Here is a 27,422-nt window from a genome sequence, read left to right as displayed (position 1 = left end):
CGGATGCCGACGATCACACTGTGGTGTGAGCGCTAACGATCAGATTGACGGGGCGAGTGCACATTGTGCTCACTTTGCGCTTCAGACGCCTGCACTCTAGGCACTAATAGCGGGGGTCAGCGCATGAACAGTGGTCCAACTCTATAGCCTATGGAGACGCACCGAAGTAGCGCGAGTTTGCGTCGCGTCGGAGGGGGCGCCACGGGGACTGAGAGGACCAGAAGTCCCGGAACGGTTTTGCGACGAAGGGCGGCGCGGTGACCGAGACTGAGACTGAGCAGTGGATGTGCGGTCTCGAATGGCGGGCATGACGGGCGACGGGGTGAAGAGCACGTAGGCTACGACAACGGACTTGGAGACGAGGGCAAACAGCAGAACACAGGAGAACAGTTCAATGACACCTTTGGCCCCGCCCCGACCTCTAAACCACACACCCCCCCCACAGAGTGAGACCAGCGGAGCCCGCTCCGCTCAGCGGGCAACTCCGCCCCCGAACAAAGTGCCCCCTGATTGCCGTAGCCGCCAAAAGCCGGCACTACCCGTGACTCTCCGGGTTAACCGGCCTGCGACAATCCCAGCAACACACCCCGTTGGATCGGTTGGATCGTGCTTTGCAATTGTAATCACGAGCGTGCATAAACCATAGGGACGATGGTATGGAATAGAAGGTTTTGAATGGTTCTCATGTTTTTTAACAAAAAGCGGACACCATCACACTCGCACAACACTACGAGAGGTCGGTGATGTGGACCTTGATAGAGCCTTGGGTCGGGTCAGCGGCCACGTGGAATGCGTCAACCGCCTTGGCGAGGGGAAAGCGGTGGGTAACCAGCGGCTTGAGGTCTATGAGGCCGCCCGCAACAAGCCTGATCGCCTTGGGGTACTGGTCGGCGTACCGATACTGGAACTGCAGGTCAATCTCGTTGGCTGAGCAGTGAATGAATGGGTATTCCTGCGTGTTGGGCCCAATGCCGATAACGAACACTTTGCCGCCGAAGTCCAAAGAGTAGATGGCAGAGGCGATGGAGGATTGGGCGCCGGTGCATTCCAGCGCAAGCTTCAACGGCGTGCCCGCAGCTGCACGGATCTTGACCGCCGTCTCCTGGGGAGTCCAAGACCGGTCGATGCGGACCGTCTTCGCAGTTGGAACAAGTGACTGAGCAAAATCGAGGCGGGACTGGAAAAGGTCTGTGATCACAATCGGGTGGCAGCCTGCCGCCCGTGCAGCGAGAAGAGAGACGAGGCCGATTGGACCAGCACCACTAGTTGTCAGTCAGACGTCGAAAATGCAAAACATACCAAACAAGAACGCTGTCACCCATGCGCACGTTTGCCCGCTGGAAACCGGCAAGAACAACCGCCAGAGGCTCGCACAGCGCGCCCTCCTCATAAGTCACGTTGTCGGGCAGCTTGTGCAGCCAAGCAGCAGGATGGGCATGATAGCGAGTAAGGGTCCCATGGTAAGGTGGGGTGGAGAAGAAGACCACAGCGGGGCCTGGGCATCAACATCAACACGACACAAGCCTAAGCATAAAAGGACTTACATGCGTTGTAGCGACCGGTACGACAGTAGTCGCAGTCGGCGCGGCTACAGGGAACGCCACACTCGATGGCGACCGAGTCACCGACAGACAAGTTCTTGACATCCTCGCCGATCGCAATGACTTCGCCAGCCGACTCGTGGCCCGCGCCACAGTGGTCGCGGACGACCATGGTAGGGCCGACCTGCCCCTTCTTCCAGAAATGGACGTCGCTGCCACAAATTCCGGTGCAGCGGACGTGTACGATGGCCTCACCCTTCCGCGCGGTCGGGACTGGTTTAGCAACCATGTTGATTTCATGCGCTGGGTTGTACGTGCACGCAATATTGGCCTTGGGGTCGGCTAGGATGGGATCGTCGGCCTTGAGGACCTTGAAGTCTGGGTGAAGGAGAACAGAGGAGGGGTCGTACTCTTCCTCGTAGTAGGTCTTTGCTGGTGTCATGGTGCTAATAGTCAAGATGTGTTGAGAGTACACGGTCAAGGGGTGCGCCCGCCCCTTTATATCCCTACGGCACGTTCGACCTCAGATTGCGCGCTTGCGGCTGGTTGGCCGGTCTGGATGGATGCCCCCGAATGTGAGCATCAGCGGATCAGCGGAAAAGACGCAGACAGCGGCACCCGTCCGCTTTGGTACCGATGAGCCAATGTTCGGTGGCTCTACAGATGCGTTTTGAGGGAAACGGATCAGCACCCAGGCCCACTAAATGGGCTTCACTTTTTTGGAACCTGCTGCATTCTTACCCGTCAATGCTTTACATGCTACACTGTCAGTTAGTACCTATTCTTCTGCGGTAGGTAGCTCTCCACACAGTTGTGTGGGCGGCGGCAGCAGCAAGGGTTAAGGCCGTATGGTCGTGAGCGGGCCTGATCCAAACCGGCCAGTTGAAGGGTTGCTCTAAAGCGGATGGCTCCGCTCACCGTGCTAGGACTGTCGCCACCCCGCGCCAATATACTGCTTGTACATATGTCACACAAAAGCTTCTTTTGTTCGACGCAATACTATACTGGGCATGGAGTGCATACCACAACATTGTTCCATACCAGATTGTTCCGGCGGCGGCCGTCACCGACGGCGGACTAGACTCCGCTGGCGGAGTGGTATGGTAGACTCTTTTGCGGTGGGCAAGCCCAGCCGAAGCGCAGCCAACATCACCGCTGCCATCCCTGCCTGTAGCTCGTGAAGGGACGTGGCGGAGCTCAATCCGCTCACCGGTCAGACACTGGTGGCAGAATGGTCACGCCGTTCCAGTTTAAGAGCCACTATGAATGAGCCCCTCTCTGCCATCGTCATCCCCCCTCCACTCCTCATTCACATTTACGCATACTCCCTCAGTATCATGACCGTATCAGGCGACCTTCACGGCAAGATTGCTTTGGTTACAGGCGGGGGTCGCGGCATCGGACTCGCCATCACCCGTGCATTGGCACAGGGTAAGTGCTCATCGTCACACAATGTTAGCTCACGCCACACCAGCTGGAGCCACCGTCATCATCACCTACACGGCCAAGGACCCGACAGCAGTTGCCACAGCTATCTCCCAAGAGTTTGGTGTGCCCGTGCACGTATACTACTGTCCCGGCGAGAAAAGTGAGGTCGTCAACCTCGTCTTTGAGCAAGCAAGCGCCGAAGTTGGAGAAGTCGACCTTGTAATCGCCAACGCCGGTGTGGGCCTGTGGCGCGAGACGATTGACATGACCGATGGTAGGCGTCAAATCGTAACGCAGGCGCTGACTACCCCAGTGGAACTGGCGACTCTCATGCACACCAACCTCTTTGCGCCTATTTACCTCGCCCGGGCGGCTGTGCGGTACTGGCTTGGCCTGCCAGCCACGGTGCAAGGAGAGTACCGCGGGGAGCGGGACACCGCGCACAGTCTTAGTAAAAGATAATCTTCATCTCCAGCATCAGCGGCATCGTCAACATGTCACCGCAGTTCCAAATGGCGTACAATGCGTCCAAGGCTGGTCTGACCATGGCCAGCAAGGTGAGTATGTCGTATCGGCTGTGGCTAACTCGGCAGTCTCTGGCGGGTGAATGGGCGAAGTACGGCATTACTGTCAACTCTGTTTCCCCAGGCTACGTCAAGACGGATTTGATCGCCAACCCTCCGCCTGGAGAGGGGGCCGAATGGGTTGCTAAATGGGGTGCCATGACGCCGGTGGGTCGGTTTGCCGACGCATCCGAGGTCGGTGACATGGTTGCATTCATGGCATCTGGTCGTGCTTCGTCGTTTATGACGGGCCACGACATCGTCATGGACGGTGGTGAGTCTTACTCCATTCAGTGTGAGCTACCCAGCTAACGTGTGCTAGGTTATACCACCTACTAGTGACGAGAGTGTTGCCACCAGCTGAAGACTCATATGCGACCTGTTCACAACTTCCTCTGCATCCCCGGGGAAGATGGTCACCCACCGCTACACTCCTCCTGTGTAAACCCTTGAGCGCTGCAGATACCAGTATGAACACAAGTTTCCTGGCTGCGTTTCCCTATAATGGCGCACCTGACACAGTTTTCTTTACCCCTACCCTGAGGTGGTAGTGCTCCAGCCATAGCATCTTTCGAGCAATAACATAGTTCACCCGCAGGCAAAAGCAATACTATCGAGGGTGTATCTCGAGTACTTGCGTGTCGGTCATTCACCCAAGTCTGGATTCTCAACCTGCGCGCTGACTTTGGTTTGCCCCGACCGGCCCCAGCCTACTTGACAAGCTGCACGTCGGCGCTGTTAATGACAGTTCCGAACGCATCACCGAGCTCGAGCAGGACAGTCTACGTATGTCAGTCGGCACATGCAGCGGCACTCGACCAGGGAGAGGGGGGGGGGCAACTGCACTCCTCCCCGCCCGCGTCGCCTGCGGCTCCACACTCACCTTGGTCACCTCGGCACCAGTGGCGCCGGGAATGTCCCTGTCACCGACAGCGTCGCCAGCAATGAGCACATCATAGCCTCGCTGAGCAGCCTGGCGCGCCGTGGTGCTGACGCACACATGGGCCATGTACCCGACGAGCACGAGCTTGTTCAAGCCCGTCTTCTTGATAATGTCTTCGAGATTGGTAGCGGCAAATGAGCCAGGGAACTGTTTGACCACAATTGTCTCGTTGGGGCCGTCGGCAGGCTTGAGCTCGGCGAATTCCTCGGCGAGCTCAGTGCCAGGTGTGAAGACGGGGGCCCCTTCGGGAACCTGACGGGGTTAGCTGGGACGAAGGAACGACGGGGAGGGAGATGCGCAACAATGCCGCTGGTAATCCTCACCTGGTGCACGACGTGGACGATGTGGCCCCCGCCGGCGCGGTACTTGTCCAGCAGGGCCGCAATGGCTGGGCGTGACGTCTCAGTGTTGGTGACGGCAAGGTGTCCCTTGGCGTACTCGTTCTGGGCGTCAATGATGACGAGAACCGAGTCCTTGGTCGACGCAGTGGAGGGCGGGGCGCCGACGAGTTGGCGGAAAGACTTGGCCGCGGACATGGTGTTGTTGAGGGGTATGAGATGCAATGGGAACAGCAGACGACAGCTGGTCGTTGCCTTTTGAAGACGTGATGACCAAGCCACAACCCCATCACCGCATCAAAAGACCCACCGGGTGTTCCCCGGACTGCGCCGCCCTTCGGCCGGTTAATCTTGCCCGGCTTAATATCGTTCACGATCACGCACCAACAGATCAATATTGCCTCATGATCGACGATCCGAAGTGTTACACAGCGTTAAGCGAGGGTGCTGTATGACGACACTGTGGGGCTTACCGATCCCAAGTGCAGTCAACAGTAGCTGGCAGCATCACAGTATTGGAGCAGTATCAGTACAGGCAAGTCCGGGTAGCCTGGCATTCTACCACAGCCGACATGAAATACGCCTCCAGAATTTAAGGCTAAACTCTGCTTAATAGATACGGTACTGACGATCCCTATTTCCGAACCATCACTGATAGCCGTATTATCGGCTGGCCTTCAGCCTTCACATGCTCTTCATCTGGGCTTGCCCATTGGCAGCGCTTCCCCTCAACGCTGCATCAGAAGCGTCTGCGGGCACGTGGTCTCCAAACCATGTATAGACCGTGCTCTGGCAACGCGGTGTTCTTAGAGGGCCTGTTCTGCACCCTAATGCCTGTGTTTCTTTCTTGCCGGACGAGGCAGCCCCCTCCATATGGTGCCAGCAGGGGTGACGAACTAAGCTTCAGTTCGGGGTTCGGGTCTGACGACCGAACCTCGTCGGAAACTACTTTACAAAGAATCGTTGCCACCTTGACTATGGGAAAAAAGCGGTCCTAGCTCGTCCTCCATCGCGTCCTGGGATTCTAATGAACCCCCAGCAGCCAGACGCCTGAAGGCTGAAGCCTATGGAAAGATGAAACGGGGTGACTGTGGGAGAACATGAATGCAAGGCACTGTTGCCCAGACTGCGATTTCTCTACAAGGCGGTAGCTGTTCATTTCGCCACGTTGTTGGCTGTTGTAAATAGCGGTGTTGGTCCGTCGGCAGGGCTCACAACGCTACAACGCTCGGGAGACAGGAGGCACCAACATTGCGATTTTGGGCCTGACGTTCGGAGGTGTCGCGTTGACATCTTGACAACGTGAATGGCCGGTCAATGGTGGAGTGAGTTTGGGGATTGGAACGTAATCGCCAGGTTAGCACGTCGACAATGGAACCTTCTGCAGCGAAGCAGATTCTGACATTCGGCAATGTAGCCCCAGAGGCTAACGCGATCACTCTCTCAAAGCCCTGCCCATATACTGTGTACCACATACATCACATGCCCAACACAGCTGTGGCAGCCGATCGCGGCAGGAGTGCCTAGTCAACTGTCCACAATGTCACCAGGATTATATTGTCTTACCAGCCTCCATTCCTGGTTGCCTGGCATCCACCCCAACGGCTGTAACAACTGGACGATGTTCCTGGGCATCCCGTGTCGCGCCTTCATGCCATTCTCAGGGAGGGTTGAGGGACATGACCTGTTGGGTTACGTCGGGTCTTGTGTCGGGCTGGTTGTCATTGACTACGGCGGCGTGCCTTGCCCTTTGTACATATGGGGCATAACGGGTGGCTTGCCTTCCCCGCTGTTATCTCTCGCCTCCATGGACGGCGGAGTAGCTTGAGACTTCAACAACAGCGCAGAAATCCAGAGCACGTTCTCAGCAGTGCAGGCTATGGACCCTCGTAGACATGCATACCCAAAGTTGCTGGACGATACCCGCAAGGTCGAGGGTGATTGAACGATTGCTCAAACCTCACAACCCGGCCGACGTTAGTGCGTCCCTGCCGCGGTATGCTGCAGCTGATGGCCGACAGGTGAAGACAACATTCAACATGTTAAAGAAGTACTGTAGGGGCCTGCAATGGCTATATAAAAGACGATGCCTAGCCGACTGTGCAACCATCGCGCAATCCATCAAACGTTACACTACACTTGCTGCCACACCCGTCAAACAGCCAATCTTCACTCGTAAGTTGACGACACCTGAAGGCGGCAGGAGGTCGAGTCTGATGTTTCAGCCACAATGATGTTCAAGTCCCTCGTCGCGCTCACCATCCTCGGCTTCGCCGTGGCCGCCCCCACCGAGAAGCGCGACGGCTACCTCAACCAGGTCGTCAACGGGCAGGTTGCCACTGCCTGGTGTGGTGCCGCTGGTTCGTCGACGTTCGAGGTTTCCAGGCTCAAGACCGACGTTCCGTTCTTCTGCGAAGCCGCCAACAAGGGTGGCAACTTCAACCCCCACATCGACATTGGTGACGGCTACTGGATTCAGGTTACCAACCTCCAGGACGGTGACTATGCACCTTGCCAGGACGCCTTCAACTGGATCATCAGCAACTGCGCCGAAGACGGCCGGGTCGGACAGTACCAGACCAACGCCAACAACTACAAGTTCGACAAGAACTAAGTGCTCTATCACTGCCTACATACATGACAAAAAGGACATTACTATATTATGACAACCAATGTACACGCTGAGTTCGCGACGTGTTGAAGCAGCGAGATGGGAGATGTGAGGCGTGTGGGGCCCACGAAGGCACTACATAACCCTGACATGTCGGTGACAGGAAAGACTGCAGGCAGCAACGTGCCAGCCACGAGATGAGACTCAACAACGGAGCATACGTCGGGAGCAGTTATCAGTTATCCCTTTCCCTGGCGCGTTGCTTTTACAGCGTACAGTGCGTACACAGTGAAGAACGCGCGTTGCGGTTCATGGTGAGGCAGGCATCTGTAGCCCACACGACAGCACTCACCCCGGAAACCGGTCCGGGTCCACCGGCGGACTACTGGGGTCCCGATATCGGCCCCGCTGTTGCTACGCCCGACCATCGGACTATTATCTTACCGAGCCTCTCAGTGGGCTTTATAACATCCAGAACTCGCCAGCCGTAGCTTCTCCACCATGCACTCAAACAACATGACTGTCACTGCACCCTTCACTATCCGCTGGGGAATCATCTCCACAGGACAGATCGCCACGGACTTTACTCAGGTATGTACGGATTTGCGCTTGCTTGCTCTTCTTCTGACGTGGGAGCCGATGGCTGACAATAACAGGACCTGCTGGTCGACCCTTCGCTCCGCGGCGTGTCGGATGTCAAGCACGTAGTTGCGGCGGTCGGCTCGCGAAGTGTCGAGTCGGCCACCCGCTTTATCACCAAGCTCAAGGGCGCTCCGACCACCGACTTGTGGTCCTGGGGTGTGCAGCAGGGCATGCTCGACGAGACCAAGGCCCTTGGATCCTACCAGGAGGTGTACAATGACTCTGTAAGCCACAAGGACTTTGAGTAAAGCTGACCCCACAGAACGTTGATATCATCTACATCGGCACTCCAGTGACGCACCACCACAAGGATGCCAAGGCTGCTCTCCTCGCCGGCAAGCACGTCCTTTGCGAGAAGGCCTTCACGTTTGACGTGGCGGAGCTGGATGAGCTCATCGCCATCGCCAAGGAGAAGAACCTCTTCCTCATGGAAGCCGTGTGGACCCGCTTCCACCCAATCTCGTACGCGATCCAGGATGTCCTCAAGTCTGGTGTCCTTGGAGCACCCAAGCGCATGCAGGCAGACTTCTCCATCGACTTCAAGGTCGACAACAGGCCGCTGTCTGACCGTTTCCTGGACGCCAAGCTCGGCGGCGGCGGTCTGCTCGACATGGGCCCCTACCCTTCGGTGTGGGCCATGCTGCTGTTGCACCAGCACCCCCTCAACACCAAGCGCGTCCCCCCCGCGTTTGTCAACAGCTACCAGCGCAAGTACACCAAGCGCGGCACGAACGTGGACGCTCGTTCCCGCTGGCTGTTGGACTTTGAGGAGCTCGGGTGTGAGGCCCAGCTCATGACCGACATGACCTGCCACGGCTACAAGCAGGGTGCTGTGCTGCTGCAGTGCGAGAACGCGGACCTTGTCATCGACTACCAGCCTCAGAAGCCCGACACCTTCCGTATTATCCCCAACGATGGCAGTGACGCCACCGTCAAGGCCTCGACCCACCACGTCCCCATCCCGGCTGAGCTGGGCCACGGACTGCACTTTGAGGCGGACGAGGTTGCCCGTTGCATCCGCGACGGCAAGATTGAGAGCGAGCGTATGCCCCTGTCGGAGAGCCGAATTGTGCAGAGCTGGTTTGACGACGTGCGCAAGAACGGTACGACGGATCTCAAAGACATGAAGGGCACTGCGGGGCTGTAGGCGCACGAATCTACATATAGGAGGACGCAGGTACACGCGGGGATGATGCACACATATACATATACAACTTGTTTCCGCTGTTCAAAAACATTTGACACGTCATTAGTGTGTTCCTTTGCTTTGCATATATATCTTAATAACCTCCACATATCACATATCACATTTCTTCCTCTGTCTGCCTGCAGCTGCCGCTCTATTCATCTGATCAGATGATCAGATGAGTTGGCCAGTCCCACATCGGACCTCCGAGGTCGGACATGTGTGGGGTACCGGTGATAGGGGTGTCTCTTCTCCAACGTCGTCGTTCCTCACCCCATCACGTAAATGGTCTCCTCTCCACTCAAACTCATCAATCATGGCAGACCCCAACAACAATGCCAGCGCGAGTCGTGCAGCTGCGCTCGAAACCAGTCGGAGGGAGAAGCGAGCGCTGAACCAAATCAGCTGCGCTGGTGAGTCAGGGCTGGCAGCTAAACATTCCATTTCCTCCAGCGCGGCGCCCCACTTTTGCCCACTCCATTGCTAACCCGGCCAGAATGTCATCGCCTAAAGTTGAAATGCGACAAGCAAGGTGAGGTCTCAGCTGTCAGCTCTTAGGTATTCTAGCTCACAAGCAGTGCCATGCTCAAACTGTGTGAGACGTGACTGCACGGATCTATGTCCGAACGGCACCAAGGCGCGGCGACGGTGAGCTTCCAGGTAGTTCATACATCAGCTGACCTCAGCGGCGACGATGCGACTGTCACTGAGCTGCGAGAGCGGCTCAATATGCTCGAGGGTTTACTCATGGAGGTCGCCAACGGGGCACCGCTGCGTGCAGACGTGATATCCTCTCTTGTCGGCCGAAGTGCTTCGCCTGACGGAGAGAAGAAAGGCAAGCACTCCGACCGCCCACCACGTCCACCTCGACCTCGCTCGCGCTCACCAACCCCTGATCGACCTGTCCGCCCTACACGGCGGAGCGCATCCCCTCGTCGCCCAAGTCCTACTCCTGTCAACGAGCCTATGGTACAGGATCTGGCCCAACATCCCGGTCCTAATGGGGACTCTGGCCCAATGCAGGATTCCGGTCCATCGTCTGACTTTGCGCCCGGACCGATGATCTTCAACTACGACACGCCGGTCGCGTCTGCCTCCGACCGCAGCCAGCCCAGCCCCCTGGTCCAGCCGTACCCACCCCAATCTCAGTATCAGTACCCAGCGGATGAAGTGCATGGCACCTTGGTCATTGGCAAATCGGGCCGCAGCAAGTGGCTTGGCCCAACGGCAGGAACCGAGTGGCTCAAGAATGTAAGTTACCTTTACAACACCCCGCTGACCCTCCAGCAAGAAGAGAGCAATGAGACACCTCTCCACAGCCCCAGCCCAACACGCCGAAACATCTCCCTGCTAGGTGTGCCAGATACCAACACACTCTTCCCATTTGGCCACGGCTCGAAAGTCACGGCCTCCATCAAGGAACTCGTGGCCGGGCTCCCACCGGGCGACGAGGCCGGCGTGCTGGTTGATTCATACTATCGCTACTTCACATGGAAGTGAGTCCATCCATTGTTGCTACAGTGACCTGACAGCAGTCATGATGTGGCCCCGCGACGCACATTCCAGCCTGTGCTCGACCACGTCTACGCCACAACTTGGAATCGCGATGTGGTGGCCACCGGGTCTGAGCCCATCAACCCGCAAGCTCTGGCCCTCATCTTTGCCCTCCTTGCCATTGGAGCGCAGCATAACCCAGATCTCCCGCCCAACGACCCAAGCGCCGACGAGTACCTAGGCCTGTCACAGGCATGTCTGGTCAAAGGCAACTTTCTGGTTGAAACGACGCTCATGGGTGTGCAAACTCTAATTCTCATGGCACACTACCACTCGGACAGCAGGAATGGTGACAGTGCGTGGCCGCTATGGGGATTGGCCATGCGGCAAGCAATTGCCATGGGGCTTCACCGGGATGGGGAAAGGTGGAATCTCGAGGTAGATATTTCAGAGGAAAGAAGGTAAGCTCACACTGCGCACGGTGGGACTGTCAGCTGACCTTGCGTACAGGCAAGTGTTTTGGGAGTCGCACACCATCGACGTCTTTCAATCGAACTGCTTCAGTCGACCGTTCTCGCTGCGGCCAGAGCACATCGACACAAAGTTCCCGGCGCAGACTTATCTGGATGGACCGACAGGAGCGAAAAGCTTCAAAATCCTCAAGTACGAGTTGGGACGGCTGTCTGGAGAGTGCGTTCCAGCGTACCACGCTGCCATCGCTGACCCCAGTGTACTCGAACACGCTATGGACGTGCGACCAAAGGCTTACTCTTCGGTCGAGGCCCTTTATGACAGACTCTGCGCGTTCGAGCAACAGATTCCCTTCCCCCTCCGCTGCCGTACCGCCCTCCTCGCCCTGCCATCCGTGTACCCCGATCCAGACGTGGCTGTGCAGGAAAGCCCATCGGTGAACCGACGCAATCTGCATCGCACATTGCAGCAGTTCACACTCTATCTCAACATCTCGGAACAGATCGTCTTCCTCCAGCGACCCTACTTTGTGCGCGCGCTGCAGGAAGAACCGAGGGACCCAACTCGATCCCAGTATGCTAAATCCTACCTCGCTGCCGTCGAGCGATGCAATGTGGGTATGCCAACCCTGGGTCATGCTGACGTGTACAGGTCATCATCCAGATCACCGCGGGCATATACGAGCTGTACCCTGCCCTCGTCACACGCCACTGGTTCTTCTGGTATCACATGTTCACCGCTGCGGTCACTCTCGGCAGTATGGTGCTGAAATCGCCTCTCAACGCCCTGTCGTCATTAGCTTGTCAACAGCTTGACGTGGCTGTAGCAACCTACGCCGGAGCAATGCGCCACGCCCCGTCGTCTGAGCTGGCCCAGAGCCACAGGTGGCTTGTAAAGTTGAGGCAACGGGTCTGCAACAAGATGGCCCAGGCGGCGGCTGCCTCTGTGGACGCCTCGCTCGGCTTGGGAGCTGGGGATGTCGCAGCGAGTTCGGCAGCTGACGAAGACGACGAGCTTCTCGGGTGGCGTACACGCTTGATTGAGCGGAACGCGACTGGCGTGCACCGTATCAGTGTACGAAGCGTGGGCAGCGTCAGCAGCATAAGCACGACCAGCCCACAAGTACCCTCCGTCGAAACGACCGGTGGGAGCCAAGAGGCCGAGTTTTCAACGGACCTGCTCGTGAGTGTAACTGGTGCAACACCACAGGCGGGATTGGCCTGACCGTCACTCCAGCTCCAGCAGTTCTGGGATCCGACAATGCTCAACCTCCCTCCGGCAGAAGAGGCGGGTGCACCGGTGAGAGTTCTGCGTGGCCAACAAGATCGCGACGTGCAACTGACATGCGCTTCGTCTTAGATGGTCAACTGGTGGAACTGGGACTTGAACTTTGAGGCGTTGGCAGACGACATGCACGCACCGCGGCCGGCGTAGTTGTGTGACCTGAGCCGTGCGTTACAGAGCTACAAGAGTGTCCGAAACACGTCCATAGTTGAGCCTGTAGTAACAGTGTATCATGTATTGCCCAGAAACAGCCCCCTGACTCATAAGCAAGAGCCCAGCAGCTCCAGCAGCTCCATGGTCGAGCATTTTGACTCACAAACACCGGCTGCGACCAAGGTCGCAGTCCGGGTAGAGGGTGAGCACAGGCCATGAGTCGATGTTCCTACCGAGAAGCAGCATTGTGCCTCCTGCCCACGGATGCTCACAAGCGCGCACATGCAATTGGACTGCAGTCTCATGGCCTCATGGCAAGCCAGGCAGGCAGTGATCAAAGTGAGGGAGCGGCGATGCCCCGACCGACGGGTGCGAAATGCCGGCGGCCGGTCTCAGCAGGCAATGCAGGCAACGACACTTGGCGATCCCGCCACTTTGTGTTAGATGACCTCCACTCTGGACATGCATGCATGTATGAAATACGATGGTCTTGTCCCAGAGAATCGAGCTGGATCCTGTACAGTTTGCGCTATGCGTGCACAACTGAAGAGAGAAGAAACGAACAAGCAGGGTTGACGACGACGACGACGACGACGACGACGGGTGGCACACGCGGCGGCCGGGCGGCGGCGGCAATTTTCTGGGCGCGCGTCATGCGACCATGGCGGATGGGGGCCATTTGCACCCAGCATTTGTGTGACGGGCGTTTTGTTTTCGCCATTGTTCATTTCGTTCTCATCTATCCAACACCCTTTTAATAAACCCCACACACCGCCTGTCGCTACCACACCTGGCCATTATCACATTCCCTCTCCCTCGCACACCGCACCCGTCTTACCACCCAGCTCCATATGCTGCTATTCCCCTCCCGCCTCATCGACGCATTACCATCATTTGTGTCAACCAACGACACATCCCTGCTTGCCGCAATCACCCCCACAGAGCTCTCAGCACCATGGTACCACACCTCGCGCCCACACCTCTTGTCCTTTATCTCCGACCGCTACCTCTCCCTCGCCGCACCAGTCTTGACATATTGGATCCTCTCGACCGTCTTCCACTTGATCGATGAGGCCGAGCTGCCGTACTTTGAGCGCAACCGGATTCACCCTCCCGAGGAGCTCAAGTCCCGTAACAAGGTGACGTTCTGGGAGGTGATTCGTGCGGTCGTCGTGCAGCACATCATCCAGACCAGCCTGGGATTGCTGTTCCTCGAGTCGGAGGAGTCGGTCCTCGAGACGGAGATCCGCACAGACCACATCGCCGCCATGGGACGTCTTGCCCCTCGCGTAGTCGACGTGGCCTTCCTCCTCCTCGGCCGCAACGTTGGGGAGCGCGCCCTCCTCTCCCTCGGCCCTGCAGTGGTCTCTTGGGCGTACTGGTGGGCCATTCCGTTTGTGCAGATGATTCTTGGCTTGTGAGTACTCTAACCTGTGCATCTTGGGTGTCGGGTCGTGTCGTGTGTGTGTGCGGAATGAGCCAAGTGCCCGGAGCGGCCCGCAACCAAGGCACGGCTGGCACCTGACAACAACAATGAAAACAACGACGACGGACCGCTGACGGCCATGACCAGCTTTTTTATCGACACCTACGAGTACTGGCTTCACCGGGCTATGCACACCTACCCTACGCTGTACAAGGCTTTCCACTCGCACCACCACCGGCTCTACGTCCCGTACGCCTTTGGAGCTCTCTACAACCAGTGGTTCGAGGGCCTACTCCTCGACTCGCTTGGCGCTCTCTTGGCTGCCACAGCCACTTTTATGACTGTTCGTCAGGCCACGCTGCTGTTCACGATCGCGAGCTGGAAGACAGTCGACGACCACTGCGGCTACCGTCTGTGGTGGGACCCTTGCCAGATGTTCTTTGCCAACAACGCCGACTACCACGACATTCACCACCAGCACTATGGCTTGAAATACAACTATGCCCAGCCATTCTTCACCAACTGGGACTACCTGCTGGGAACGCAGATGACGCGCGAGCAGGCTGAAGAGTTCCGAAGCCGTGCAAGTGCAAAGGCCAAGGCCAAGGCGGAGTAAAGAAAGGAAAGGAAGACCTTGCGCCTGCATATAAACGATTATTTTAACGTACAAGTACCCGCACATCGCCATGTACATAGACCCCTCATAGTATACTCAACCCAACCTAATAGTCGATGCTAGTAGGCATTCACCCCTTTCTGTCGGCGGCGAAGAACTCTGCCTGCGTTGAGCAATTGTGACCCGGTGCGCATGGTAATCAATGTGAGTGGCATAGTAACGTTGCCTGCGTCTGTTTCACCCGAACAAGCAATGTGACGCGTTGTTTGTTACGCTATACTTCTTTGGTTAACTAACGGAAGAAGTCGTTACCAGAATTGACACATGAAGTCGCCCCAGCAGGTGTCCGTAGAGAAGCCAGCGACTATGCACATGCCCGTTTCCCAGTGTTCGGCCCAGCAGTTGCCGATCACAGTTCCGTCACCACCGGACCACGACATGTCATACGTGTAGTCCTTGTCCTCGAACCTGTTTAGCTCCACGCACGTCTGGGTGGAGTCCTTTTCGCAGACAGTGTAGTGGTCTTTGTTGTCGTTCCAGGAAAGCTTGGGGTCAGACTGGTAGGACAACCACGCTCCGCTGTACTCGTCACAGTTGAGCTTTTTGACTGGGAGAAAGGAGTCACGCCGGGTACAGCTTGCCCCCGGAAAGCCGAAACCCTGGATACAGCGCATACAAGAACCGACGGCAAACCTCTTCTCGAAGTCGGCAGATACACAGGGGATGCTGGTCATGGCAGTGAGGCCGAGCAGTAGAGTGATCTTGGTGAGTTGCATGATGTATTGTTGTTGGCCGAGTTGTGTGTGTCGAAAGCGTTCCAAGAGGTTGAAAGAATGGTCGTGTAAACGCCAAGGGAGGTGTGTGAACTTGATGCAGTTGTTGGCGTGAAGACTGGCTTCTTAAATACACATGAGGCGGGTATGAGGCCCACCCGTGGCAGGTCAACTGATTGTCAATCAGAGAACCAACATCTTGCATTTTGGAAGCAACGGCCTATCAATGGCAAAGCTGGTCGTTCACGACCAGGAGTGATTCCCAAATGATCGACGTTGTCGAGACTGAAGAGACCCGTGTCCACGCCGTGTTTCAGCAATGTGCAAAGGAAGAGGGATGCCGACTTGGCCGAAAGACAGTTTGGCAATGTCAAGATACTCACTCGTCAGGAGCACAAGTATCAGTGTCTTCTAATGTCTCAGATACTCGAACCCGGCGGACTGTGTCGTGTCTATGCAACCAGAGGAAGGGCCTAGAGCACATCTGCAGTGCTGTCGTGGTGTGTAGAGGTCAGCATATCCACTGCGAGCCGCACAGCACACTCAGACATGTGCCTCATGTCTCAGGCATTGTCCTCACATCTCTCAAGCATTTTCCTCACCCACAACAAGGAACCCAACGGATGGACGTGAACAAGGCGTGCCCAGTCATCATGGTAGTCAATGTGATGGTCGGGGAGGTATCAATGCGACGTGCAGCACAGCTTGTGCGTCTTGCAAACACAGCTTGCCGGTATCAACGGCTCAAACTGCCATGTTTCACCATTCGAAGGGTATTGACAATCGGAACGGAATGACTGGGGCAGTTGTCCAATTCTGAGAATGCAGATACTTATGAGGGGTGTGGCGCGAGAAGCACAAGGTCCATATGTGGCCATGTGGAAATGCCACTCTTGATGGTGTCGAATTTAGGTTCCGTGAGTGCCAGGTCGCACTCGTATCGTTGCCCAACCCAACGATGTGGTGACAGCTTGCAGCGCGCATGCAATATGCATGAGGGTAAGTGCACGTGGCTACAAGGGAGGATCGTCTGGCAATCAACGACGTGGTGCCTCTTTTGATCACGTCAGACCAGCAAAGAGTGTCAGGTCGACTGGCTGAGAGTCCCAGGTCCCGTTGTCATCGCCAAGCAGTATCCTCCTCAACAACTGTTTGGCCGCAACGGACTGGCAAAGTGGAAGGCCATCTACGACTGTTCGCTAGCGATTCATCTGGGTCTTGGTAGTCCCTGCACGGAATGGAGCTTGGACGCCTGCCACATCATCACCTGCTTGGCTTGCACGCTGTTGGTTCGCCGCAACACCCTGTCAGTGCACACATTTGCATTCAGACCCTCAGTCTTGTATGTAGTTGGTAGCTTCATACCCCCTTCAATGACGTGGTTCACATTCCGACAATGGCGGCTAGGGCATCAGCGCCTCGACACCCCGAGTGGAACAGGAGGGCTCAACTGAGGTGATCCAACAAAAGGATCGGTCCCTACTTTTGGCTGGACACGTCCATCCGCTCCCGAAGACAAGACCAACACCACAGGTTTCCCGGATGCCCCCCCTCCCCTCTCCATTCACCGCTCTCGTTTTGGGGCGGTATCCGAGACCGAGCAACGAGTCGTTCCCTATCAGCCCCACTGCGGGTCCCTTTTTGCTTCCTGTGGCCCCGATTGATAATGTGGAGATGGTGGAAAGCGCTGGCAGTGCACCCTTGACACCCACGTTCAACCCGCCCTGTGTGGCGGAGTCCACGTTTCTGGAGCCCAACTCACCGTTCAGGATCTTTGTAGCCAATGGCTAGAAGAAACAGCTCCGATTGCAGCGTCACAGGTGTCCTGTGGTGTCCTGTGTCTTCCTTCAGTCTTCCTTCAGTCACCGATCACCGAGGAAGTGGGGGTGGAACCTCGACGCAGGCTTGTGAATATGACAGTCAGTGGAAGGTGGCGACGGTTATGTGATGTAGACCAGTCCCAGCTTCTCTGTTTCCGGAAATGGCGGGGCACTTGACTGAAACCATGTTTATGTCAGTGAAGTGACAAGCCCACCTCGACAGGCGACAGAGTAACGGCTGTCCAAATGGACGTGACAAACAGCTTCAGCAATACAGTAATACAAATATGGTCAGCAAAGCGCAGTTCTCCGCTGAAACCGTCGCTGAAACGCTATCCTCGATCCTTGCCACAGCACAGACAGTGTCGCTCTGGCGTTCCTCGATTGCCGATGCACGATAATTGTGGTGGGAAACAGACAATGAGGGTAAGGGAATGTCGGAAGAGCAACCGGACACCAGGTGCAAACAATGCCCTCCCCAAGGCGACCCAGGCCTTCGTCCTACCGCTTCGGCTTCGTCACCTTCCGGCAGCCTCAAGCTGAACATGTGGACTTGGCGGCGTGACAGCACTATTCTTGTCTTTGTCTTTGTCTTTGTCTTTGTGGGCCAGACACGATGGAGCCCCCAGATATTCCTCTGGGGCAGGCGATGGCGGCAAACACACATGTGAAAGGCAAGACATGAGCATGGACAGCTGCCAAGCGACCAATAGGCAGCTGGCATTCACGGTCGCAACCAGGTGCCACGCGGGGAATGCCCGAGACGGTGCCGAGATCAGGTTGACGGAGGCGGGGGACTCGGAGACATCGGCGATCCTCCGACTTTCGCGACCTTCTGTTTGGCCTTCGTTGTCCCAGCTATAGCTATATCCTGGTATCCGTCAGCGTCCTGCTGCGCAGCGGCTGCTGCTCTGGCAGCAGAAGCTGTCGTGTGCCCCTCATCAGATGTGGTGGGGACTTTTGCGTTTCCGCTGTCTGAGGTGAGGTATGTTTTGTGAAGCGTCTCGTCTCTGGGTACCGCCGCCTCGCCCGCGGCCTCGCCCACCGCCGCCCACCCGTGCCCCATATCGAGGGCCGTGCTCGTCGTTAGTGTGTGTGAGGTGGCTTCGACGGACGCCATATGCAAAAGATGGGTGTGGGCATGTTTTTAAGGCACCCGTGCAGGCAGTCGGCAACTGGCTTTTTGCACTCCGTGAGCGAATGGGAAGAATGCACGATACCGGCAAGCGTGCTGGCATATGCTGGCCCCGCACGACCACGCGCTCGCGCGTGCGTGGGGGGGAAGAGGGGCAAGGAGAGACCTGTGTCAGGGACACTACCTGTTCCCGGCCCCAGGTGTGCGCTCGCGTTGTTGGTGTGTTTGTTTTTTGCCAGTGCGTGCGCGCTGCCTCATTGCTTCGGGAAGACCTGCAGCAGAATGGAAAGATAGGTGGTCTCAGGAACTGGCATGGCCATGGCATGACTGCGGCACACGGGGGGTTTGGGGCAATGGTTGTACGGGTCTGCAGTCGGTCTGGGTGCGTCCACACGAGAGTCACGGGGCCCATGGCTGAAGGAGGGGTCACTCGGTCCTGTCCCCCCCCCCCCCCCCCCCCGGCCGCCGCAGCCCCGGAGATGCCAAGGACGACGGCAAGGTACGAACGAGAGCACACCTCACAGAAGGGACCTCGGGCAGCCTAAAACTCCCATATGGATCCTGGTCTCGTCTCTGCACTCCTCCTCTCCAGCCCCAACAAAGTCCACACCAGCCGATCGCACTGGCATCCACGTCCAGCAACAACGTAGTGTGGCCCACCATCTTGCATCTCAGTAGCTCTCGCCAGCGCTAGCTGTTTCGCCTGGGCTTCTCGACGATGGCCCACCAAGGCTCGGCTGATGCAATGACCTTTGACGACGGTTATGGAACCACCACGGGCTCATCGGGCCACAACGACGACCTCAGGATGGAGATACCCTCGCGTAAGTCGTCCAAATGTGTTCGTGGACACACAAGTGTGCAAGTGTTTGGATCTTTGCTAACCGGGGTTCGTGATCGATCTGCAAACACACAGGTGCCTGCGTGAGTTGAATACTCGTTGTGGATCAGAGATGTTCCGCCCGCTGACCCCCCGCCCCAGGATGCTTGCCGCAAGATGAAGATCCGCTGTATTGACAAGGAGAACCCACCATGCAAGCGCTGCAGGCACATGAAGCTCCAGTGTCGCTTTGCCATGGCACCCGTCCCGCGCGTCGTTCTCGAGGAACAAGAGGCGACTAAGAGGTGGGTGGATACCATCATTCCATTTCATCGTCCCCGTTCGAGGTGTTATATCGGTTGCTGACTGCCATAGCCGCCTAGAGCTGCTCGAAGGTCACGTCACGGGCATCTTTGAGAAGCTTGACGAGATGAGCAATGTGCTCTTCCGTCTCGCTCGTCCCCGTCCCGCACCTGGCACGCCGTCAACAACAGAAGGCCAGCTCGATACCGTCTCGCCCCGTACAGCCATGTCAGCTGCGTCTGTATCGGGCTACGTGCGAGACAGCCAGTCCATTGGCGTCCTCACAACACCTGGCGACCAGCTGCCGCCTCCTCAGCGCCCAATGTCCGCTCCCTCTGTCCAGGACCGGCCGCGGCTTCGCGATTACCCGGCGCCGATGTCTGTCATCTCTGCCCACTCGGTTCACTCGGTACCGCCGGCGATCGCTTCCTCGACTGGTTCGATCGGCACGCCTTGGTCTCGTCCAGACGACATGGGTGTCCCCCTCCACGAGCCCGTCCCCTCACATATCCACGCGACCGTGATGCCTTCCCTAATGCCCAACCCAGCGGCAGAGGCGGTAGCCGCCGCGACCGGGGTCGGCGCCTTTGATGGCCACCGGCCCAATGGTTTCCCGTCACACATCGTGCGCAGCATGTCGCCATCGACAATGAGCGAGGATGATGCTCTCGAGTCCGCTATGGAGGGCGAGCCCTTCCGTCACTTTACGCAGCGCGAGGAGGAACTGCACTTTATGGATCAGGGGTTCCACCTGGGCATTGCGGCCAAGAAACGTGAAGGAAGCAAGACAAGTCGAGACACGAAGCGGCGCCGTACTGAGGGTCCTGATGGAGTCGCCCACGACGTCGAGTGGATCCCATCCCCTATTCGCGAAAAGGGTGACCCCATCCGCGACTCGTCTGACCCCATCTCCATGGGATACCTGTCAGTCGACGAAGGCCAGCGTCTCTTCCAGGCCTTTTTCAAGTATGCACACCCGTTCGTGCCAGTCTTTGATCCTAGGGAGGACACGTGGGAAAGGTCAGTTTTGTTCTTTCATCCTACAGAGTGGATGTAACTGACCTTTTCCTCAGCCTTCGCAGGCGGTCGCCCTTCTGCATTGCTGTCATTCTCCTTGTTGCTCTTCGCCAGCGCGAAGCAACGGGTCCGCCGTCGGAACTCTCACGGTGCATCCAGGAGCAGGTCGAGCGAATGGGTGCGTCGGACGGACAACCTCAGTGGAGTCCTCCCCTGGACGAGGCGCTGACGCGCATTCTGCAGCCAAGATCACCTTGTTTTCCCCTCTAGCCACACTCGAAACCGTACAGGGCCTCGGTACGCTCTCCTTTGTCCGCTCCAGCCCCACTTCTGACACGTCGCTCAGCTGTACTGATCTCATATTCGGAACACGCGTGGCGCACCTGCTGTGAGTTGAGACACCTGGTATTCGTTTTCGGGATGCGGCAACTGACGCCACACAGGTCACGCCATGGCCCTCGCGTAGGTCCTCCTCTTGTGGCTGCTCGTGGCCGTCCCCTCCCAGCTGACCGATTCTCCAGTGTGGATATGCGTCTGTACCGCTGCCTCCCCTACCTTCACAAGATCAAGTGTGACGCCCGCCAACCCCATCACATGCTTGAACGTCAGCGTCCACTCGTCGTTGGCGCTCGTCTTTGGCTGGCGGTGAGCATCTACTTGCCCGCTCTGAGCAAAAAAGTTCCAATGCTGATGGTTTCCAGCTTGTTCGCCTGGCTTATGAGTGCGTATACTGCGACTAACCTCACTGACCACCTCAGAATCTCATACAACCATGCCCTCCCGATTCTTTTCCCATCGCAAGGTGGAAAGCGTACCCAGTACGCGCGCGAGTTGCTCGACCACCCACTCTCGACGCTCTACGACACGCGTCTGGTGATCTCCACGGAGATGTGCGAGATTCGCGAACCGGCCTTCCGTCCCTACGAGTCGGTCGCATCGCTTGACCAGGTCGAGATGGACGAGACCCTCAGGCGCGCCAACCAGGGTATCCACGAACTGTACGAGTACTGGTACGACTATTACGAGTCCAAGGGCGTCCCTCGCGAACATTTCCTTAGGATTGAATGTGAGTGTGGCAGTTCCAAATCTTAAACTGACAAACAGTGGACAACCAAAAGTCCTACGCTATGTGGGTGAATCTTGCATGATGTGAACTAACCGGTAGTATGTTTGGCAACTCATTGGCATGGTACGGCGTACAGACCAAGGACGACGTGAAGCGTCTGTCGCCGGACCGTCAGCTCTGGGTGACAGCGGCGATGCGCAGTGCTGCATTCCTTGTCTCCTCAGTGGCCAACAAGCGCCTGGAGAAGGACTCGGAGTTTGGCAACCACAACTTCCGTGCGTTGTTCTTTAGACATTCTTCGTCTCCCCCGCTAACCGTCTGTAGATGTGGGCATTGTCGCCACCGCTCGCTACCTCATTCGCATGTGCGAGCTGCTCCCCGACGCCAGCGACCTGTTTACCATCAGCCTCGACATTGACCGTCTCCTGATCAAGCTACCCTATTGTGCGTTTTCGTTATCCTTTCCCTCGAGACTAACCGCAGATCCGGTGCGGCCATTTGCCGACGGACTCAGGAGGACTGTCGCACGCGCACGGGAGCAGGGCATCCTACCATACACACGCATGAGCGAGCAGGCCTCGCGTGCGCCTGTCCCGTCGCCACCTTCCGCGCCAGAAGTTGTCGCCGAGGCTGTCAACCAGTTCCCGGGGTTCAACCCGTTCCCTTGGAACGACCCGGTGCAGACCATTAACTCTCTTGCACCAGGACCTGGCGGCATGCTTGCTACTGCTTCTGTTCCGGATAGCAACAACATCGGCTCCCTGCTGGTGCCTGGGTTGTGGACCGACGAATTCAACTTGGCAGCCTGGTTCCCGCAGAACGATGGTAATTTTATCCCCTCGTAGTACCCTGCTGACAGCAGATTCGGCTGCGGCTGGAAACCTCGATATCAGTGCTCTGGACGTCGACATGGCCAACTGGTTCCCGGCTGCCCCACAGGTGTGGCACCAGCAAGGGTGAAGGTGTGGGCACAGTTATCGTTTCAGTTGTTCAGTTGTTGTCCAAAGCACAACACCTGTCATGAGAGGTGTTCATTAAACGGTGAAAGAGCGTGCATGTAACAGAGAGAATCAGAAGACAGTATCTGTACCCGGAAGTGAAGTCAAGTCCACAGCTTTACCGCCATGCTATCACATTATCCACTCTGCACTGCTGTCTAACACTGAAAGCTACACTTGATATGCGGGAAGGCCAGTCCCCTACAACCACGCCCCCTTTTTTGCCATGGCCTCTCTCAGATGACGAGCTGCACCTTCCTAACCATTCAACCGGTCACTCCCAACGGTCTCTACTGCGCAGCTCGAAGGCAGCAGGAGGTCGCAAAATCCATGTCCGTCACCCCGAAGCGCCCTCCCGGACTACACTGCGGTAATCTGACACAATGAGGCGTGCGTGGAGGCGTCGTCATATAGCTTAGCGCCTGTTGTGTACGGGCGACATGTTCTACATCGATCTCCCTTGTCCCCAGCCGCCCAACTCGCCCGGCAAGCGGGCGCCGTATCTTGCTCTGGACCTCGCCGACTGATGTTGCTGTGGACTGCGTTTCGCCCGAGGCGTTGTCAGCGGCACTGCTATCAGTCACGACGGGCTGGGACTGGGACGGAGAACTGAGACAGAGGCCTTTGCCGCCGGAAACATTGTTCTGATCCAAAACCGTAAACGCAGGTGCGCCACAGACGGTGGCACCACCCCGATCGGAGAGGCTCCGTTGTGTTCTCGTCTGTTAGACCGCCGGTCTCCTTGGTGTGCTATGCCGGTGCCACACACCCCCATCCGCGTTGTTAGTGGAAGTGGCCCCGCCGCGTGACGACCCCCGTGCCATCGGGGCCCGGGCGCCATATGTACCACAGCCCTGGCACATGCTTCAGGACTAGGCCGCATTGGGGGTGCGCCAAGAACTCGAGCATGCCACTTGAACGACGTTGCTGTCGACGCACCGCGCAAGGTTTCGGGAGCCCAACTCCCCGCGTAAACTGTGCACGGACCCACGGACAGCTGCCACCGACCGACGAGGGTCGGCAGTCGACCGGTGGGGTATGCGATGCGGTGGTGGTGATCTTGTTGCGTTCCTTTGTCAGGGAATGGCACCCGAAAGTGCCCACATGGGCATGCCACACCCGCAAAATTCGAAAAAAGGACAGCGGGGCCATGGGTCAATGGATCAATGGGGACTTTTGTTGCCCATGTGACTTTGTTGCCCATGTGACTGCCCTTTGCTACTTCCTGGGTGGCGCAGCGGGACGGAGAGGGTGTAGGTGATGCGGCTTGGAAGTGGGTGGTCTCCAATCAGTGAGCAAGGAGAAAGAGGGCTGGCTATCTCCAGCCAGTGATGTGTGGGGGTGGCGCCACAGCTGCGGCAGTGGGGGTGGGGGTGCATCGGGGTCGGACATGTCCACCGTCCACGCCACACCCAGCCAGAGCCAGGCCCACCCCATGGGCTGGATTGGCCCTTGAGACCCCCCGCGTCGGCCGGGTATTGTCTCAGTCAGACCGGTTGAGAAGCGTAGGACGCCATTCTTTGCCCGCGTGTTGTTGGCACGAGGCGGCAGTGGTGAGCCCATTGCATTCGAAATGCGGCAATAGGTTTATCGAGTTGTCCTATTGGTCGCTCCGCCATAGCCCCAAATGTCGTCTCACGATGTCGTGCGCATGGGTGGGCCAGCGATCCAGCGAGGACTAAGGGGGTGGGGTGTCTCTCTGTCATGTCCCTGCCTGATTCGAAAGACTCGAGACAGAGAGTCACACGTCCGGCGGCCGGCCGCCTGCTGACAGAATGCACACTGACTCACCGCACAGGCGCATTCGTCATAAGGCCAAGGGCCGATCAGCCACAGACTCCCAATCCCAAACAGGCCAAACACATAGTCGGACAACACCGATCTCACGGCGTGGCGCACCGAATGGTTCTCAACACCTCAAAGTCTATTGGGCATCGCAAGAGTCTGTGACAGGTTAGAGAAACTGTTGTCTACATCCATACCCCAGTCTTCTGCCCGATCCTCAACTCCGAGCTCTACGTGAGAGTGGTGACATTCGGTTAACATCCCACGGCACTAACCAAGAAACAGGCCAGTTATGTTCATACGCGACGTCTCCCAACCCAGCCTCGACCCCCTGTTCACTGCTTGTCCTTGATCATATGTTTGAACACACGCTGGAGCATAAAGGCCGAGTCCTTGGGAATACGCTTGTACTCTGGAGTACTGCGGTCCACATAGGTGATGCCAAAGCGAGGAGCCCAGCCGCCAGTCCACTCGAGGTTACTGAAATGTCAGTAACGAACTGCAGCAGCAGGGTTCTGTTCTGTCCCAGGGACTCACTCCAGAAGAGACCATGCCATGTAGCCGCCAATGTCGATACCGTCGTCGCGGACGGCCTGTGCAATCTCGCGAAGGTAGAGGGCATAGTAGGCCTGCCTCTCGGTGTCCTTGAGGATCTCCTCCAGGGGACGCTTGCCCTCATCCAGAGTAGCGAAACCATTCTCCGTCACGTAGAGCGTGTGGCCCGCCTCCTTTGAGTACGTGTTGTGAATGTGCTGGATGAGGAGACGGAAGCCCCAGGGGACCTGGGTGGGGTGGCCGTTTTGACCCCTAGGGCCGATCTGAACCCCATCCTTCTCCACGGTGGTCTCGATGAGGCCAAAGACGCGTTCGACGGGAGTGGCAGTCTCGTATGGCAGGAGCTTGCCAGTGGCATACGAGGTGCTGTAGTGGTTGAGACCGAAGAAGTCGTTGGAGCCCTTGACAAGCTTCCACTCGTCCTCGGACAGGGCAAGGGTGGGCCCGAAGCGGTCGATGCAGGTCTGGGGGAAGTGGCCCTTGTCTTGTTGTGTCAACATAATGAACGGCGCTATATGCACGTACAGATTGGGTCGGCGTACATGCCAAACATGTGGTTGACACCAATGTCCGTGGCCTTCTTGGCCTCGGCAGAGTCGTCCAGAGGAACGACCCAGTCCATGTTGAGGGTAATAGCAATCTTACCACCTTGCTTGGGCGCAAACTCGCGGCGGTACATGTCCACGGTCTTTGCGTGGGAGAGGAGGATGCTCCTCGTGTACGCAACGTACTTGGACTCGGGGAAATCGTCGACGTGCATTTCGATACAGTTGCAGAGCGTGTAGATGAGAGGCTGATGGTTAGCCATTGATCCATTGACGTGGATAGGGCTCACCTCGTTGATTGTAATCCAGTATTTCACACGGTCGCCGAAACGCTCAAACAGGATACGCGCGTAGGCAACAAAGTCGGGAACAAGACGCTCAGTGTCGGCAAAGCCCTCGTAACGCTTGTCGAGCTCGAGAGGCAGGTCCCAGTGGAATATAGTGACGCATGGCTCAATGCCATTGGCGAGAAGCTCGTCAATCTGACGCCAGTAAGTAATATACACCAGAGGGTAGAAGGTGCGAACGGATCAGCCAGGATCAAAGTGCATGTTGTGTGCGTGGGAGATCCACCACAGAGAAGAGAGGGTTGACTCACGAGGTTGGAGTAGTACTCGATACCCTTCTCGTTGATGGGGTCGTCCTTGCCGCCTGACTGGTCAGCAAATCAAGCCACCAGGTGCCGCGCTGTGCTGTGCACAATGAACAGTATCACTCACCGAGGGGCTTGATGCGTGCCCACGCGATGGAGAAGCGGTATGTGTTCATACCATACTTCTTGAGCAAGGCAACGTCATCGCGCCAGTACTTGTACGACATGACAGCGTCGTTTCCGTTCTCGGGATTGTCCTTGAGAAAGTTGTCCCAGTTGGTGAGGCCCTTTCCATCCTGGTCGTAGGCGCCTTCAATCTGGTACGAAGCCGTCGAGGCAGCGACGAGGAAGTCTGGACGCAGAACGCCGCGAAGGCTCTCGTCTCCAATGATGGTCTGCTCGCTCATGGTGCAAGCGTCTTTAAGTGACTTTGCAACGTGTTGGGGGTAGGGTACGCGTGTGCATGCTTACTGGACGTCCACTGGCTTTATAGTGGCCGACAGGTGTTGCGGGCAGACCGAGCGGACGCCATCGGGCCCCGCATGAAGCCATAGAATCAGCCGACCCGACAATCAACCGTTTTTGCTCCGCGCTCTGCTTCTCAGCGCAGTGGCCGTGGACAACAAATGTGGTGACCACCACCGGCCATCGTTGGAGTCGTCGGAATTCCCAACGGCCAACACGCCGCCCTTCCTTCTGTGGGGGTTTCGACACACCAACGAGGATTTTCTGTCATCAACGTCGTTGTTTCAGTGAACTGTGCCTACACGCCAACATCCAAGCCGTGTCCGTAGATAGTTGCGTTTTGGCAGCGGGAATGCCCACGTTTGTCTGCAGGTCTGTGCTTCCACAGTGTGTACGGGCCCCTTCTGAGCGTGTGGTGTGCAAGTGTCGGCCCGTTTACAAAGTAAATCAGCCGGGTATCACAACATGTCCACGACGAAGGCCATCGGACCGATATGGCCGATCCACATTGAAGAGAACGCCGAAAGGACGCCGAGGATTGAAAAAGAATGTTGATGCGAACAGTCAGCATGATGTTCGGTGCGCTCGGCGCTTCACAAGAAGGCCCAAGAGCCGGAATATGTGCCCTCCGCGTCGACTCCCAGGTTTGGGGGGGGGGGCGAGAGGGGGTGATTTTGAAAGTGGACGGTCAATGGCCCGAACGCTCATTTCGAACACAACAGTTTGGCAATAAACGCTAGGGACTGATATTCCCGTTCGATAGCGTGGCATCTCGCCGAGCTATAATGTAGCCTCATCATGCACATCATCGTCTTGTCTCTTGGGCAACGGTTGATCTGAAAAGACAAACGA

The 27,422-nt window shown here is 57.1% G+C and overlaps 10 protein-coding genes across 10 annotated transcripts; 6 read left to right on the top strand and 4 right to left on the bottom strand.

Moving 5' to 3' along the window:
- Positions 1-727: 727 nt before the first annotated feature.
- EHS24_008285 (uncharacterized protein) lies at positions 728-1,983 on the bottom strand (the record flags this gene model as incomplete). Its single annotated transcript, XM_028623603.1, has 3 exons — positions 728-1,262; positions 1,300-1,495; positions 1,545-1,983. 3 exons carry the CDS (start codon positions 1,981-1,983, stop codon positions 728-730), a joined length of 1,170 nt encoding a protein of 389 aa, XP_028476536.1.
- An 820-nt stretch (positions 1,984-2,803) lies between these two features.
- On the top strand, positions 2,804-3,871 carry EHS24_008284 (uncharacterized protein; the record flags this gene model as incomplete). The annotated part of the gene is made up of 4 exons (XM_028623602.1): positions 2,804-2,972; positions 3,016-3,385; positions 3,445-3,806; positions 3,855-3,871. The coding sequence occupies 4 exons, from the start codon at positions 2,804-2,806 to the stop codon at positions 3,869-3,871; spliced, it is 918 nt and encodes a 305-aa protein (XP_028476535.1).
- Positions 3,872-4,242: 371 nt separating this feature from the next.
- On the bottom strand, positions 4,243-5,011 carry EHS24_008283 (uncharacterized protein; the record flags this gene model as incomplete). The annotated part of the gene is made up of 3 exons (XM_028623601.1): positions 4,243-4,314; positions 4,416-4,727; positions 4,799-5,011. The coding sequence occupies 3 exons, from the start codon at positions 5,009-5,011 to the stop codon at positions 4,243-4,245; spliced, it is 597 nt and encodes a 198-aa protein (XP_028476534.1).
- A 2,032-nt stretch (positions 5,012-7,043) lies between these two features.
- EHS24_008282 (uncharacterized protein) lies at positions 7,044-7,427 on the top strand (the record flags this gene model as incomplete). The annotated part of the gene is made up of 1 exon (XM_028623600.1): positions 7,044-7,427. The coding sequence occupies one exon, from the start codon at positions 7,044-7,046 to the stop codon at positions 7,425-7,427; it is 384 nt and encodes a 127-aa protein (XP_028476533.1).
- Positions 7,428-7,940: 513 nt separating this feature from the next.
- Positions 7,941-9,213, top strand: EHS24_008281 (uncharacterized protein; the record flags this gene model as incomplete). The annotated part of the gene is made up of 3 exons (XM_028623599.1): positions 7,941-8,015; positions 8,081-8,290; positions 8,329-9,213. The coding sequence occupies 3 exons, from the start codon at positions 7,941-7,943 to the stop codon at positions 9,211-9,213; spliced, it is 1,170 nt and encodes a 389-aa protein (XP_028476532.1).
- A 355-nt stretch (positions 9,214-9,568) lies between these two features.
- Positions 9,569-12,651, top strand: EHS24_008280 (uncharacterized protein; the record flags this gene model as incomplete). Its single annotated transcript, XM_028623598.1, has 10 exons — positions 9,569-9,665; positions 9,706-9,784; positions 9,939-10,503; positions 10,540-10,748; positions 10,788-11,105; positions 11,257-11,436; positions 11,476-11,830; positions 11,869-12,399; positions 12,454-12,516; positions 12,577-12,651. 10 exons carry the CDS (start codon positions 9,569-9,571, stop codon positions 12,649-12,651), a joined length of 2,472 nt encoding a protein of 823 aa, XP_028476531.1.
- An 854-nt stretch (positions 12,652-13,505) lies between these two features.
- On the top strand, positions 13,506-14,696 carry EHS24_008279 (uncharacterized protein; the record flags this gene model as incomplete). The annotated part of the gene is made up of 2 exons (XM_028623597.1): positions 13,506-14,071; positions 14,228-14,696. The coding sequence occupies 2 exons, from the start codon at positions 13,506-13,508 to the stop codon at positions 14,694-14,696; spliced, it is 1,035 nt and encodes a 344-aa protein (XP_028476530.1).
- Positions 14,697-15,004: 308 nt separating this feature from the next.
- On the bottom strand, positions 15,005-15,472 carry EHS24_008278 (uncharacterized protein; the record flags this gene model as incomplete). Its single annotated transcript, XM_028623596.1, is given in 3 exon segments — positions 15,005-15,164; positions 15,183-15,303; positions 15,373-15,472. The coding sequence occupies 3 exon segments, from the start codon at positions 15,470-15,472 to the stop codon at positions 15,005-15,007; spliced, it is 381 nt and encodes a 126-aa protein (XP_028476529.1).
- Positions 15,473-19,142: 3,670 nt separating this feature from the next.
- EHS24_008277 (uncharacterized protein) lies at positions 19,143-22,590 on the top strand (the record flags this gene model as incomplete). Its single annotated transcript, XM_028623595.1, has 16 exons — positions 19,143-19,248; positions 19,341-19,348; positions 19,407-19,549; positions 19,620-20,567; positions 20,621-20,742; positions 20,808-20,861; positions 20,911-20,952; positions 21,008-21,026; positions 21,086-21,209; positions 21,266-21,285; positions 21,323-21,630; positions 21,669-21,693; positions 21,730-21,905; positions 21,955-22,074; positions 22,114-22,455; positions 22,493-22,590. The coding sequence occupies 16 exons, from the start codon at positions 19,143-19,145 to the stop codon at positions 22,588-22,590; spliced, it is 2,655 nt and encodes an 884-aa protein (XP_028476528.1).
- A 2,158-nt stretch (positions 22,591-24,748) lies between these two features.
- On the bottom strand, positions 24,749-26,512 carry EHS24_008276 (uncharacterized protein; the record flags this gene model as incomplete). The annotated part of the gene is made up of 6 exons (XM_028623594.1): positions 24,749-24,893; positions 24,951-25,452; positions 25,494-25,761; positions 25,804-25,995; positions 26,112-26,164; positions 26,233-26,512. 6 exons carry the CDS (start codon positions 26,510-26,512, stop codon positions 24,749-24,751), a joined length of 1,440 nt encoding a protein of 479 aa, XP_028476527.1.
- Between the last annotated feature and the right edge of the window lie 910 nt (positions 26,513-27,422).

Source organism: Apiotrichum porosum (genome assembly GCF_003942205.1).
Source record: "Apiotrichum porosum strain DSM 27194 chromosome Unknown scaffold_6, whole genome shotgun sequence".
Classification (NCBI taxonomy): Eukaryota; Fungi; Basidiomycota; class Tremellomycetes; order Trichosporonales; family Trichosporonaceae; genus Apiotrichum; species Apiotrichum porosum.
The sequence above is the reverse complement of the archived record's forward strand: the minus strand, read 5'-3'. Positions and strand labels throughout refer to the sequence as shown.